Source organism: Oryza sativa, chromosome 4, assembly GCF_034140825.1.
Source record: "Oryza sativa Japonica Group chromosome 4, ASM3414082v1".
Taxonomy (NCBI): Eukaryota; Viridiplantae; Streptophyta; class Magnoliopsida; order Poales; family Poaceae; genus Oryza; species Oryza sativa.
Window position 1 is genome coordinate 32,954,200 of NC_089038.1, and position 15,547 is coordinate 32,969,746.

Consider the following 15,547-nt stretch of genomic DNA (forward strand, 5'->3'; position numbering starts at 1 on the left):
GGTACCCAATGGATCTCACATGAATAATAACTCGAAAGATATATAATTTAACAAAGAGAAATAAAATCAACAATTTACCAAATTATTAGTTATCAACAATAATTTGAATTACATCACAACTTATTATTAGTTAGTATCACAAATGAACCAAGAGAAATGGGTATAAGAATTAAGAGATAAGTCGAAATTAGCTAATACATATGTATCGGGTCGGGCATGGGTTACCCACAAGCAAAAATGAAACCTGGCTGTTGCCCACATGTCTACGGGTTTCGGGCGGGCGTGCCCATGGGTAAAAAATCACACCTACGCCCAGGGGCAGAGCCAAGATCATGTCAAGAGTAGGGCTTAATCACTATAGTATGAACTTCTTGAACGAATTTTAATAGGAAAATTAGCAAATTCCTTGGTATTTTTTCTATCAGGTGTAGGGCCCAGACCCAAGCTGCCCCACACCTGGCTCCACCCCTGCCCACTGGGTCGGTATCCGCGGATACCCGTACCCATGGGCAATTGCCATCCCTAAACTCAACAACTCCTAAACTACTTCGTCCTAAAGAGAATTCAATACTATTAAGTCTCAGAATTTTGTACTATAATGCGAAAGAATGTTTGTGATTGGCGCGCGTGATCGAACAGAATAAAACGTGACGCGCACAAACAAACATGCTTTCGGCCGTAAGTTCAGCGGAAATGGATTCTAATCACTTATTTACTTTTTTCAATTAAACTTAACACAAATGGTTGTGAAACTCTTTTTCTTTATAATGTAGAGTCTATATATAGCGACATCTATCGCTTAAAAAAAGTTAAACCACCTCGAAAAAAAAAGTTAAACCAAACTCATTCCAAAGAAACATAAAAGATAATCCAGATGTAAATACTATCTGTACTGTTTCATACTCTGATTTCTGGATGTGTGGGTCAAGTCTAAACTTTAGATTTTATAAAGTGATATACGTACTGTGTCGTATGAATATTGTCAATTTATTGAGTTTTTTCAAACTATTTAGATGGTATTTAAACAAATGGGCTAGGGGACATTCCATCAAAAGATTAAGATAGTTTCCTATCATTGAGAACATCTCTGCAAAAGCTTAGCGCAGTTTTCCACCGTTTAATTGCGAGGTTGGGCTTGAGCTTATTGGAGCATTGAAAACATGACGGGTCATTAACACAGTAGTAATCAACTAGATGATTCCCCGCGCTTTACTACGGAAATTACTAAGTAATTTTCAATATATATTTTCTTGTTACAATCAAGCTAGGGGTAAAAAGAAAATACATGAAATAACAGAGCTTATTAATATTTATCTTGAAACAAACAAATAAAACCCGCTTTAATATGGAACATATTGATAAGTTAATTTAATTTAAATATTATAAAAATGATAGATAGATTTATAAAAATGTTGTGGAAATGATGTAAGGGAGTGATAATTGGATATGTTTGCATGACGTTGATTCGTATAATTAAATAAATTGTACCTGATGTTGCATGCTTGTATGAGGTTGAATATATAATTATTGCTAGTGGGTGATGATATGGCATGTTTGTATGTTAAGCTTTAGAGTTAGTGGGTTACTATACAGTATATATTAACTATCAACTATTGTAAACTTGAAAAAATAGATTTTTTTTAAAAAAAACTTTTATACTTCCTCCATTTCAGGTTATAAGACATGTTGACTTTGGTCAAAGTCAAATTACTTTAACTTTGACCAAATTTGTAGAGAAAAGTAGTAACATTTTTAACCTAAGACAAATTTATTATGAAAATATATTCAATTATCGATTTGATGAAACTAGTTTAATATTATAAATTTAAAACAGTTTGACTTTGACCAAAGTCAAAACGTATTATAAATTTGAAACTAGTACTATATTTGTCTATAAACTTAGTTAAATTTAAAACAGTTTAACTTTGACCAAAGTCAAAACGTATTATAACCTAAAACGGAAGGAGTACTTCTTACATTTTTACGAAACACATCATTTAGCACTGTTCATTAAACATGCTCTCTCTCTCTCTCTCGTCCATATGGCAGCGAAAATTACTACTCCCTCCGTTCCATTTAAGTGCAACCATGATTTTCCGTGCCAAACTTTGAACGCACGTCTTTTTTGAAAAAAAAATAAAAAAAATAAGTCACGTATAAAGTACTATTTATATTTTATCATCTCATAACAATAAAAATACTAATTATAAATTTTTTTTGAATAAGACGGACTGTCAAAGTTGGGTACAGAAACTCATAGTTGCACTTAAAATGAGGAGTAGGAAGTATAATTAATCGAATGTATCTGTCATCCCAATAACTCAAGTAATTGTGACTTGAAACCTTGCATGTGTGCAGATCGGAGCAAGGAGACCGAGACCTGCACCGCGCGGCCGTCCTTGGCGCGCACCAGCGCCACCTGTCCGTCGTGGTTCATCCTGATCGGCTCCGTCCGCCTCGGCTTCCCCCAACCAAAGTCGCCGACGTCGTACGGCCGGAACGCCGGCGAGCCAGACACGTTCATCGCCCTCTCCGTGACGGGGACCAGCGTCTCCATCAGCCTCAAGAAATCCCACCCGGCGAGCGGGTCTTCGGCCACCTTGGCGATCTCCTCCTGGATCGCCGACGCCGCGGCCGCCAGCGCGCCGTCGCCGTGGATGTCGCGCACCGGGAGCCTCGCGACGCGCACGGTCAGGCAACTGCCGAAGTATCCCGCGCCGACGGGAGGGTCGAGGCGCTCGCGGACGTCGGCGATGAACACAAGGAACACTTCTCCGTCGTCCGCGGCGGTGGTCTTGCATCGGGCGAAGCACGTCCATGCCGTCGCGACGACGGCGACGAAGGTGGACGGAGGCCGACGCAGTGGCGCGCCGCGGGCTTCACCGTCGCGGGCGATGCGCTGCTTGAGGCGCTCGATTTGCTGCGCGTCCACGGTGAACGTCCGGCGGGTGAACCGATTCCGTTGTTCGACGAAAATTTCCAGCTCGGCTACCTGAGACGACGCAAATGGTGGTCGACGTGTTCTTAAATCTTAAGCTACCTTGTGCGCTGCTAATTGACCGGGGAAAATATGGCGCGAAGATAGCATACCTGAGGCAATTTAGGCGCGTACTTCCGCAAGACGGTCCGGGCAATCTCCTCGCCAAGGTGCAGCTTGATAGCGGAGCGGTCGAAGCACGGTGTCGCGACCGGCGTCGCCTCGCCGCGGCACGCCGCCGCCCACGCCTCCAGGAACATCCAGAGAGACTTCCCATCGGCGACGCCGTGATGCACCGTGACGCCGACCGCCAGCCCTCCCTCCAGGCGCGTGGCCTGCACGGCCAGCACCGACGTCGGCAGCTTGCCCATGTCGAGCTCCGGCACAAGCTTCTGAAACGTCGCCAGGTCGTGCAGCTCGTCTCCGGCGAGGCGGCGGACGTCGGCGTCGGATTCCGCAGCGACGAACTTGACCGCGTCCGACGCGGAGCAGGCGATGGCGACGTCGCCGGTGCCCTCGAGGTAGACGAGCTTGCCGGCGAGCGGCGCGAAGCTCGCCAGCGTGGCGCCGAGGGAGGACCGGAGGGACCGGACGACGCTGTCGAACGGCGGCGAGCCGGCGACCTCGTAGAACAGGACGTGTTGAAGCACGGGGAAAGGGAGCCACAGTGCTTCCATCGCCGTGAGCTTGATCGGCTCCGGCGGCAGCGCGGCAGTCGCCGGCACAGCGACATAGCTGACGTCGACGATGCTCACTGCAGACATGAGGCTTTGGACTCTGCACTACGCAGGCGCTGGTTTATCGCACACTACTAGAAAAAGGCATTTTCCCCGATGTGGGTTTTATTTTTCCAGTCACATGACTCTTTGAGCCAAATAATCACCTAAAAAATATAAATCGAGGTGAACTGCAAATCACTTAAGTGGCGCCTGCGATGTGGTCCGCCTACCTACTAAAATAATCTAATCATCCTTATCCTCTCCTCTCCACCACTCATTTCCCTCCCCCTCCTCTCTCTCACACACACTTAGAAAAACTCGTCGGCTCCCTCCTCTCTCACATCCGCGCGCCGCCGGCTCCCTCCTCGACGCCGACGACGACCACGACGCCGCCGGCTCCCTCCGCCGACGGCTCCCTCCTCTCCCACGTCCGCGCACCGCCGGCTCCCTCCGCCGCCGGCCACGACGACGACGACGACCGCGACGCCGCCGGCTCGCTCCTCGCCGACGGCTCCCTCCTCTCCCACGTCCGCGCGCCGCCGGCTCCCTCCGCCGCCGGCCACGACGAGCGACGATGACGGCACTCCAGATCCGCGCGCCGCCGGCTTCCTCCTCGCCGCCTGCGCCAGCCGCTTCCCCTCCTCGCTCCCTCCGCCGCCGGCCACGACGAGCGACGACGACGGCTCTCCAGATCCGCGCGCCGCCGTCTTCCCTCCTCGCCCCCTCCGCCGCCGGCCACGACGAACGACGACGACGGCTCGCCTCCTCCACCGTCGGCTTTCCTCCTCGCTACCTCCGCCACTGGCCACGACGGGCGACGACGACGGCTCGCATCCGGCTGCCGGCTCTCCTCATCGACGCGACGACGACGACGATGGCGGCGCCAACGGCAACGGACGGAGGGGAGCCCAAGCCGGCAGCGCTCGTGGTGAGGCTGGCGGCGGTGCCCCGTGGTTTTTTTTAATTTTTCTGAGATTATTTTCGCAGGCGGGCCAAGGAGGCGACTGCAAAAATGTTCTATTTTCACATGCGAGATGGTAGCAGCGATCCTCTCTCCCGCCTGCGACACTTCCGCTGTTTTTTGCGTGTAAACACAGCAGCAACTGGAGCCACGGAGGAGCAGCTAGCAGCCGGCAATAATTAGCCATACGTGAATCGTTGGCTAATTGCGGAATTAAATATTAATGCGAGCGTTACTAGCTCCGTGCAAGGGGTGTCCTTGTCGAAGGCGAAATGTAGGAAAATGGCATCTGTCGGCACCAAATCACGTGTCTACACGTTGAACACGTTATGTGCAATCTCACGGTAGTACCCTGAGATATGCTACCGTAAGAAGTTGTAAGATAATATCGAACCAACAAACGGAAAAGCCCTATTAGAGGGAACGCGATGCTGGTTTGTCCTAGACTCGACAAATCAGCTAGGACGTCATTTAACGCCGTAGAGACCTAGAGACCAGAGATGATAAAGCAATTTAGAATTGAAGGAGAATAGATGTTGTCATAGATAGGAAGGAGAAGGAAGGTGTGGAATATAGAGGCTATGGTAATAAATTGATTTTGACGATTGATTGGTTGTTCTTTTAGTCGGTCGTGATCCCCTTATATTTATAAAAATGCGGACTTGTTTCCTAGGATTTTTCCCATGTCCAATTGGGTGTAAAAAACTAATTATAGTCTAAAATCTCGTCTAAGTAAGGAAATCCAAGAAATCTCTAAATTGGTTTCTGACTATTTGTTGATGGTCAGGCCGTCCGGATGCTTGTGGTTTGACAGCAGTTCATCGTTCAGTCTGACCGATCAGTCAGACCAGTCTTTGGAGGGAAAGTCTCGGTATTACATGTTTGAAAGAAAACACTGGTGACTGTATATTAGAGTTATAAAAGATATAGTAGTAGAGTACTCTCTACTCAGCTCAGCTACTGCTACCGCCGGTCGAGCGGCTATACCATGAAGCATGAACGCAGATTGTCGGAGACTGGAGACATGCGCAGTTCTCCAAGCACGGGTGGCACTCTGGCTCGTCTCGTCCCATTTTGGGCCCTAGAGCAAACTTGGGCGCGTGTTCTTCGGCCTGGAAAAGTAGGCCCACGAAAGCGAGTAGTCCCAGCAAGCCGACGGAGGTCCTGCTCGGGGAAGTTATGATAAGCAGCCGCTGACAATCTGGAGGTGCTGGAGAACCCATCATTTGATTTCTAATTTATTTTCTGGGTTCTACGACTAAAACTCTTTAAAATCTAAGTGAAAATCTAGACTGTTTGATAGATCTTCTATCAGCCAGAGATTCTAAGAGAAGCTGCAGCTGACAGAAGCTCCTCCAAATAGACAAAAAAATTAAGTTGCCGTGGCTCTAATGCAATCTGGGCTAAACATATGTGTTGAACCTTATCCGGTTAGAAAAACGAAGGGATTAAAATAAAAAAACACCACCAGACAAGTTCGTGTACCATAATAATTACTCTACAAATTTGTATACTGAATCACACCCACCTTATGAGTTTGTTTACCACCAATACAATTTACTTTATATTTAAAAACCAAAAACGAAGGTAATCCGTTCGTTCTAATTCTGCGTGTTTTTTAAATTGTATCTAGATATCTTTTTGAGAAAACATGCACACTCACTCCTATAAATATACACATATATATTTAAAAATCATATATCTAGATATATTATTTGAAAAACGGGAAATTTAACTATTTGCCACTCTTGTGATATGGCAATTAACGATTTGCCACACCGTGTCTATAACGTGTGGGCCTAGTGGCAAATCGTTAAGCACCACTCGTAAGAGTGGCAAATAGTTAAAAGCCCCTTGAAAAACTGTACTACTTATATTTTGGATGGAATAGGATAGTACTTGATTTCTACAGCTTAAAATTTTCAGATATTTAACTACTTAATTTTTTTTAGATATTTAACTATCTCCCACTTTTAGATGTGGTGTTTAATACTTTTTTCCAGTAAAATGCCCTATTTTTTCATCGCTGTAGTTTGTCGCATGTACCATCTGTCTGTCTGATCACTTTAACTCGAGCAGGCGCATTTGTGACTTGAAAGCCTCCATGTGTGCCGATTGGAGCAAGGAGACCGAGACCTGCACCCCATGGCCGTCGGCGGCGCGCACGAGCGCCACCTGCCCGTCGTGGTTCATCCTGATCGGCTCCGTCCGCCTCGGCTTCCCCCACCCGAAGTCGCCGACGTCGTACGGGCGGAATCCCGGCGAGCCGGACACGTTCATCACCCTGTCCGAGGGGATCTTGCCCGCCAGGCTCATGAAATTCCACCCGGCGAGCGGGTCCTCCGCCAACTCGAGGATCTCTTCCTGTATCGCCGACGCGGCGGCCGCCAGTGCCCCGTCGCCGTGGACGTCGCGCGCCGGGAGTCTCGCGAGACACCCTGTCAAACAAGCGCCGAAGTAGTATCCCGCGTCGACGGGTGGGTCGTCGAGGCGCTCGCGGACGTCGGCGAAGAAGAAAAGGAACACGTCGCCGCCGGCGTCCTCGTCCGCGGCGGTGGTCTTGCATCGGGCGAAGAATGCCGAGGCCATCGCGACGACGGCGACGAAGCTGGATGGAGGCCGATGCAGGGTTTTGCCGTGGACTTCGCCGTCGCGGGTGATGCGCGCTGCTTTAGGCGTTCGAGTTGCTGCGCGTCCACGGTGAATGTCCGGCGGGTGAAACGCTTGCGTTCCTCTACAAGCAAGTCCAGCTCGGACACCTGCGACGCCATTGCACGTGTTCTTAATTTTAAGCTAACCAATGCATTATGACTTTCCCATCGAAAAGAAAAAAAAAGTGAGCAACCTCCACCACGAAAGGGTTACTTGCATGTCACTTAAATGGTTATAATATATATATATATATATATATATATATATTAATATGTAATATATCACTCCATAAATATACAAGCTCAAATTCAACTTCTACAACTTACCAAAAAACAAATTTAACCAAATAATCAAGTTTAACTTGTTTTTTCGTTGCAAGATATAGAAGTTGAATTTAACCTTGTATTTTTGTGAAGTGATATATCACATATTAATACATCTTCTTAATTATTTTTGTGAAGTGATATATCACATATTAATACATCTTCTTAATTTTTTTTATAACTACTTAAGTGCCATGCAAACAACAAGATATCAACTTCTACATCTAAAAAAAACAAATTTGACTATAAATATATATCAACTAGTTATAGTTTAATTGGTTTTTTTTTCGAGATGTAAAAGTTAAATTTGATCTTGTATATTTGTGGAGTGATATATCACATGTTTATATATATCTTTTTTAAAAAAATTCAACTATTTAAGTGACAAGAACGTTACCTCGAGATCAAAATAATTTCCGGCATGAAGTAACATACCTCAGGCAAGTTTGGCGCGTACTTACGCAACACGCTCCTGGCGATCTCCTCACCACCTGGCCACTTGATAACCGAGCGGTCGAAGCACGGTGTCGCGGCCGGCGCCTCGCCCCGGCACCGGCATGCCGACGCCCACGCCTCCACGAACGTCCAGAACGACTTCCCATCGGCGACGCCGTGGTGCAACGTCACGCCGACCGCGAGGCCTCCCTGGAGACGCGTGGCCTGCACGGCCAGCACCGACGTCGGCAGCTTGCTCATGTCGAGCTCCGGCACAAGCTGCTCGAACGTCCGCAGGTCGTGCGCCTCGTCGCCCGCGACGCGGCGGACGTCGGCGTCGCACTCCGCCTCCACGAACCTCACCGCGTCCGAGGCCGAGCAGGCAATGGCGACGTCGCCGGTGTCCTCGAGGTGGACGAGCTTGCCGGCGAGAGGGGCGAAGGTCGCCAGCGTCGCGCCGAGGGATGACCGGAGCGAATCGACGACGCTGTCGAACGGCGTCAAGCCGGCGGCCTCGTAGAACAGGACGTGCTGCAGCACCGGGAAAGGGAGCCACAGCGCTTCCATCGCCGTGAGTTTGATTGGCTCCGGCGGCAGCGCGGCCGTCGCCGGCACAGCGACGTAGCTGACGTCGACAATATTCACTGCTGACATCAGTGACATGAGGCCTTTGGCTGAGCAAACGGTGAGCTTTGATGCGTTGGCTTGTGAATCCTGGAAACACAGTGGCTACTGGACAGTGCGACGAATCCTAGGTTCGTCTCCGAATTAATCGTGGAGCACAGGTTTATCTGTGGCGAGAATGCGGTTGCGTGTGTGATATTTCTTCGAATCCTGATTAGTGCACGTGTGCTTAAACTGCCCATCGGTGGCGGGATGATAGATACTCCCTCACACTCAAAATGTAAGCATTTTAGCTATAAATCTGAACAATTTTGTTTAGAATCATAGTCAAAAGTTATTGTATTTTGAGACAGAGGTAGTAATGCTTTAGACTTTCGGACCTTTTGGGTACAGATGAAATTATCTAGACGGGGACTTGTAAACAGTGGAAACAATTGGAATCGCTAACATCTTTTCGAAAACGATGGTCGACCGATCAATAACTGTACATATTTATCAATTCAACTATTTAGTATTGACATCATAAAAAAAAATAATAGTACAAAACGATATATCATTCCAACGAGATAACTGACATACGGGTATCATTAGAGAACGAGGTTGTAGCCCGGTGGTAGGGAGCTACCGGATTGAGATCCGGTGCAGTTGATATTACTACCGCAACTTTAGCTGTCGTTGTACGTTTTGATCGTTGGATTGATGAAGTGAAAGGCTCAGATCTGCTTGCAACCCTGTTGCACCTCTGACGCTACAGCAATCGCTACAGTAAAGATTCCCCTACAGTAATTTGTGAACAGTATTTTGCAGCTATCTGAGCCGTTGGTTTTTGATCCATCCACCGAACCGCAACTGCTAAAGTTGCAGTTGTTACTGCGACCGCACCGGATCTCGATCCGGAGCTACCAGGTGCTCTCGTTGGCCCACGTTCTAGTCCCCTCGACGCTGGGTTTTCTCATTATTTCTTCTCTCTTAATAATTGATGCTAAGTTTCTTCTTAGCATCTTTTTTTCCTTTTAAAAACGGGTATCACTAATGTCAAATCATAATATCAGTATAGGTAACAGATCTGGTCTAGTACCTATGGTGTATCATGTTTAGTACCAGAAATATCAGATCCGGTACCCATGATATCATGCTAATATTATAACTATTTCGTTGGAAGTTCTGCAGTATCTCTCGAAATGAAATTAGAAAATCCGAGTAAAACCGCGACGAGTGGCAGGCGGGTGCTTGACTAGCATAGAGGTGAACCGCGTTGCGAATCGTCCAAATCCGGGCCGTACCGAAACATCCAAGGTGGCCCATATTGGCGGCCCGTTTAGCTCACGAGCTGGCCTGATTCGTTGTTCTCCTCGTGTGCTGTCGAGGAAGGGATCACTCCCGGCGATGCAGTCCATGTCAATATGTCATGAACTTGAGATCCCCTTCTCTCTCTTCGCTGAATTCCTCTCCATCACTCCAGTCCTCCTAGGCACAGCACTGTGCAGTTTGGAGATTTATGACCTTGTACGTTCGTCAGGATTGTAATCACTATGTTGAAGTATTAATCCGCGCTCTCTGTCGTAAAAGAAATACTTCTACTAGAAAGTGTGTGCATCGATTATCGAACACACCACAAAATCGGTGTGCCGTACGTGTGCGCCATCGAAACGTACGAGGTTTTGACATCTCAGTTGTCAGCGACACAACACGGTTGACTTCGGACGGCGTGCAAGGTCGTCCACTCCACTTCGTGTCCGCCGCGCTATTTATCCAGACGATCGATTGGTATCTTTCTCAGCGGCCGCGAAATGAGTGACTTCTCACTGGATGGCTACAGCGACGGCGGCGACGCCTATGTCGCTGAGCCAGCCTCGCCCATCCGTTCCAGTGCAAATCGGCCTCGTCGTCCGAGCGCCAGCCGCGACGAGGTTCCCCGCTACGTCCTTCGCGTCATCCGCACCGCAGCCGCCGCCTCCGCCTCGCTGCCTCCCGTCCCAGGCTACAGCCCCAGGATGTCCATCGACATGGCGTGCACGCACAGCTGGGCGCCCTACACGGCCGTAATCCCGGCCCTCCGCTCCCTCTCCTTCCTGTCTCTCCGGGACGAACACTCTCCCGGCGTGGCGAAGAAGACGATCGCCGAGCTCTACGGCCACGCCACGCCGTTCGACGCCGCCGGCCGCCGGTTCCCCGCCGGCGAGGTGTACGTCTGCCTGGATCGCGCCCCGCTCGCCAGCTACATCCAGAGCATCCAGAGGAACGTGACGGTGTCGGATGTGTCGTACGGGGACAAGACCAAAGCGTGCGACAGCTACCTGAGCGCCGTCAGCTCCGCCATCGACGAGCTCACGCGCGACGACCACTACACTCCAGTGTCCAGTGCTGTATGACCGCGAGGTGTTTGAGTCGGTGTTCCAGCTCACCTGGATCGAGCCATGATGCCGGTGTTCGAGTCGGTGTTCCTGCACCTTTTCGATTTCATCTGTTTCGTGTCAGCGAAGTTTGCATGTACCATGTTGTAGGTTGTGGCGATGGGGGAATTTGTTCCCTAGTAGCACCGCAACATTTGTTTGTTGTTACTGTTTTATAAACTTCTCAATCTCATTATAAAGCTGGTCGGCGGTCTTCGCTGGTCCGGCGAATTGGCTAAGCATTCGACTCCATAGATTCCGAGTCGTATAGTTGTTGGAATATTTTGATTCTGGTTTCTGTGATCCTGTCCTTGGTAGCACATTGGCTCGACTGTTTGGTTTTTGACAGTAAACAAAACAGTACCCTGCAGGTTTTCAACTGCTCTGTGAGACTCTGAGTCTGGTGACTTATGGCTCTTATCCGTGACGGTAGCACACCAAGTCGATCGTTTGGTTTCTGACTGTAAACAAAGTCGAAGCCCGTAGGTTCTCAGGCTCTCAGCTGTGTGGCTGCCCAATCCAGTATTCCAGTGGCGCGGAACAAAAATTTTCCGCAGCGTCATCCCGCGTCGCAGCGGCCCAGGCACCCGGCCGGGCGGCGACAGATGCCACACGCTGGTGAGGCCGGAGACTTGGTGGCACGCTCCTCGCGATCGCGTCCCGGCTCCCGGGCCTTACATCTCTTGACGTGAAGGCTGGAAATTTCGGCCTATTATGGTTGTTAGGCCAGGTCCAAAATCGTATCCGCGAAAAAAAAAAGAGCAATTTTATGGTACTTAAAGAGATACCATGAAATTTAGTGTAAAATTTTAATAACTAGTACTGTAAAGTAACATGAGGTACCAAATTTATAAAAAAAAAGTGGTACCTCATGGTACCTCCTCAATTACCGTAAAATTGCTTAAAAAAAAAAGGCTTCCGATCCCCTGCAGCATAATCTCTCCGACTGGGGCCACTTCTTGATTGATACTGAGTATAGCCCATAATAATCTCATTGCATATTTGCATGCGGGAGACGAACGTCTCCCCGTCGTGGCGGCGGCGGGCGGCCTGCATGCCGATCTGGGAAGCATTCGCAGGTTAGGCAGCCGCAGGAGCCATGACTTCCCGTACGGCAAACGGTCGCGGAGTCGCGGTGGTGGCCAGGTGAGTTTAATTCTCTGTGCAAGTGCAACGGGAAGTATGGATCGAACGGATCGTCCTCCAGTTTTGAATAGTTCAGGGCTGCGCCTTCGTATGCCGGTCAACCTGAGTGCACGGGGAAGAGAATTGGTGTTGTTTGTCCTATCCAATCTCGATCTGTGCCAAAAAGATTACTCCCTCCCTCCGTATCAAAATATTTGGCACCGTTGACTTTTTACTTGATCATTCGTCTTATTTAAAAAATTTAAGTAATTATTTGTTCTTTTCATATCATTTGATTCATTGTTAAATATACTTTCATGTACATATATAGTTTTACATATTTCACAATTTTTTTTAATAAGACGAACGGTTAAACACGTGCTAAAAAGTCAACGATGTCGAACATTTTGGAACGGAGAGAGTAGTATAAGTTAACCTCGGTTTGGTTGCTGCATTTCGTTGCTATCTTGGAAAATGAGTTTCGAAAAAATACGGAGTACTCTACCATATAGAAAGTGGATCGTTATGGACTGGGATTTTCTTTAGCAATTCCACAAACTAATTAAACCCATCGCGCGGTGTTATTGCTAGATGCTAGAGCGGCGTGAGTATGCAAGCTGCAGCACTGCATTTCGATCTATCCATGATACCATGACACAAATTCAGACATCATCACTTTTAGCTTCTTTCTTCCTGGCGTATCTGCACCGCGACCAATTCAATTCCGTGAACAACTTAGCATCACCCATTAGCAATATACTTGAGAGTTGAAAGTTGAGAGATGAGACACAGACTGAACACTAGTTAACTGGCAAGATGAACACATAAGATATACAGAAAAGACTTAATTAAACACTCGAACAAGTTTTCACTGAAAGTTCAGATCCTCAAAAGTCCACGTAAACTAGTAGAACTTGTTCGGCCACATTTTTATACAAGCACGCCGCTTAGAACAAGTAGACACAGCTCAACTGAAGACTGAAGACGACGATCGAAGCAGGCTGCCTAGTGATGGTGTCCTCCATTGCCGCCGCTCCCTTCTCTCGGATTGCCCGGCGGCTTCGGCCTTAGCCGCGCTGCCCGCACCCGAGTGGTCGCCTCCTGCATGTAGAAATACTACACCAATTTCATCTCATATGTTAGAATTAACTGAACTATTACGAAATGCTTTGCAGAAACTGCAGAGCAATCTACTTACACTGCTCTTCATGTCCTCTTCTCCTTCTTGAGACGGGTCGGCAGCTGCAGGTTCAGGTTCAGGGACAAGAACAGAGCTTGCCTTTGGGTCGCAGAAAGAATCGCTGAGGCCGAGGCAGCAGGCGCAGACCCGGGCTATGTACTGCAGCAGCGAGCAAGGGTGCGCGAAGAATGACGGCGCCGCCGCCGCCGCCGCTGCCGCTGGCGTGGCCTCCTCACAGCCCTCCTTTTCTTCTTCTTCCTCCTCCTTGCGCTGGTCCACCGACGATGATTCTTCAGAGTTGTCCTGCTCCTTATCTTCGTTGTCTTCGCACCGATCCGATGCTGGTTCTTGGAATCGGTTCCCCTCCTTTTCCTCGACCCGATCCATTGCCGCTCTAGATGCTCGTAGCTTCTGGAGACAGCGGCGTCGTCTCGGCGAGAGAGCTACTGTTTCGCTTTCGTTTCAACTTTTTTTTTTCTCTGAACTCTTTCTTTCGTGAGTATTTATTTACTCCTCTCTGTGACTCTGCGGCCGATTCATTCGGAAATGAGCCGTATTTATTGCCGTGGAGCTGGAACAGATCGAGGATGAAAATGTTGCCAAGAATGCCCCCAATTTGACGCGATTGATCCTGCTGGGAAAATTACTATTTGGACACAGTATTTTCGTTGATGAAGAATGTGATAAAAGAATAAAACGGCGTATCTGCAGGATAGTAATATGAGATAGGAGCGTCATTTTCGTAGAATCAGTGTTAGGTTGCTGAATGCTACACTGCTGAATATTGGGGGCGTTTTCATCTATTATATCAAAAGAAACAAATATAAAAACCAAACTTACTAGAGAAATTGAGAAAGGCTGAATGATAAAAACACAAAAACCATTATATTAATAAAAGAAATCTTTGACCTAATGAAGTTAGGACCATACAATGTAGATGCCGGTCCGTCCAATCTAGTGCCCTCGGTCCGTCCGACGTTTATCGCCGGATTATATGCTTGTGCCGCCGCCGCACCGCCGAAAAAAAAAACACAATGTGTATCGAACGCAATCCTCTCTCTCAACCCACAAACTAGAATCGAAATTTCAAAGTAAACCCTATCTTTTCTCTCTTCGTGTTCTACTTAATTGCTCTGAGTCTCAACCTCACACCTATTTATACATAAAACCCTCCCATATAAAGTAGTAGTAGAACTTCTAATTCCAGTTAACTCTATCCCTCAATTTCCAAAATCCATTACATTTTCCAAAATTAAATTCTTTCTGCAAAGCTGGAAACCAACACAACCGTTTCGGACTCGCTCTGCTGCGCTCGCTCCTGACCAGCTTCCTGGCCGAGCCGAGCTTGCCTGTTGCCTCGCTTGCGAACGGCCAGCAGCCGCTCCCGTTGCATAGGCCCAGCTAGCCAAGCCACCGAACCAAGGGCCTGTTTAGATTGGTGCTAGACCATATCAATATTTGGTAAATTCATAAATATATAGTTGTATTTAATTTATATTACTAAATATTGGTAACATATAAATTATGATAGAGCATATTTATTCCGTCCAATCAAAATTTGGCAATTATGCTAACTTGCCAAAAAGTTAACATTACCAAATTTCGATGAGGTTGGTTTTGGCAGTAATCTAAACATACCCCCAAATCAACTAGTTGTACCGCACGCCCATGCATGCACACCAAGCTACTGTAGCAGTGCAGCACCGCACATCTCTTAGCTTTCTCCTATTTTTCTCAACCAATTTCTCCACGACTTCTCCGGCGCTTGCACATCTACATGTGAAGCCCATCACAAACAACTTTTTCACGCGATGACTATTCACCATGTATCATCAAATAGATCTCAACTTTTCTCTAAATCTAGTTTCGATCCCACTATTGATCGAAGTTGACCTTTAATTATCTTAAATCTAGTCTAATTTTATCACATAGTATCCTGGCCGTGTCAAACCTCAGCTTCTCTCTGAGCTTTAGTTCTGAGCTTTAGTCTCGGTCCTCATCACTATTGACCAAGATTGATCTCAAGTCACCTAAACATAATCAAACAAAACTAATTTTTTTAGAGAAACCGATATCATTATATTACCGAACCAGCTTAAATTTTCTAGATACATATATCACAACTTGACCCATATTAGTCACATGCACTCACACCAAC

The 15,547-nt window shown here is 47.6% G+C and overlaps 2 protein-coding genes and 2 pseudogenes across 3 annotated transcripts; 1 reads left to right on the forward strand and 3 right to left on the reverse strand.

Annotated features, from left to right (window-relative positions):
• Positions 1–1,626: 1,626 nt before the first annotated feature.
• Positions 1,627–5,803, reverse strand: LOC4337152 (phenolic glucoside malonyltransferase 1). The gene is made up of 2 exons (XM_015778445.3): positions 3,091–5,803; positions 1,627–2,992 (listed from the first exon to the last, which is right to left on the reverse strand). The coding sequence occupies exons 1-2, from the start codon at positions 3,739–3,741 to the stop codon at positions 2,309–2,311; spliced, it is 1,335 nt and encodes a 444-aa protein (XP_015633931.1). The 5' UTR covers positions 3,742–5,803; the 3' UTR covers positions 1,627–2,308.
• On the reverse strand, positions 4,688–8,857 carry LOC9270573 (malonyl-CoA:anthocyanidin 5-O-glucoside-6''-O-malonyltransferase-like; annotated as a pseudogene).
• Positions 8,858–10,372: 1,515 nt separating this feature from the next.
• Positions 10,373–11,314, forward strand: LOC107276323 (uncharacterized; annotated as a pseudogene).
• Positions 11,315–12,991: 1,677 nt separating this feature from the next.
• Positions 12,992–13,918, reverse strand: LOC4337154 (uncharacterized). 2 transcript variants are annotated; one of them, XM_015778737.3, is made up of 2 exons: positions 13,408–13,918; positions 12,992–13,310 (listed from the first exon to the last, which is right to left on the reverse strand). In XM_015778737.3, the coding sequence occupies exons 1-2, from the start codon at positions 13,774–13,776 to the stop codon at positions 13,215–13,217; spliced, it is 465 nt and encodes a 154-aa protein (XP_015634223.1). In that variant the 5' UTR covers positions 13,777–13,918; the 3' UTR covers positions 12,992–13,214. The 2 variants fall into 2 exon arrangements, with proteins under 2 accessions (XP_015634223.1, XP_015634221.1); XM_015778735.3 differs by having other exon boundaries at positions 12,992–13,325.
• Positions 13,919–15,547: the final 1,629 nt, after the last annotated feature.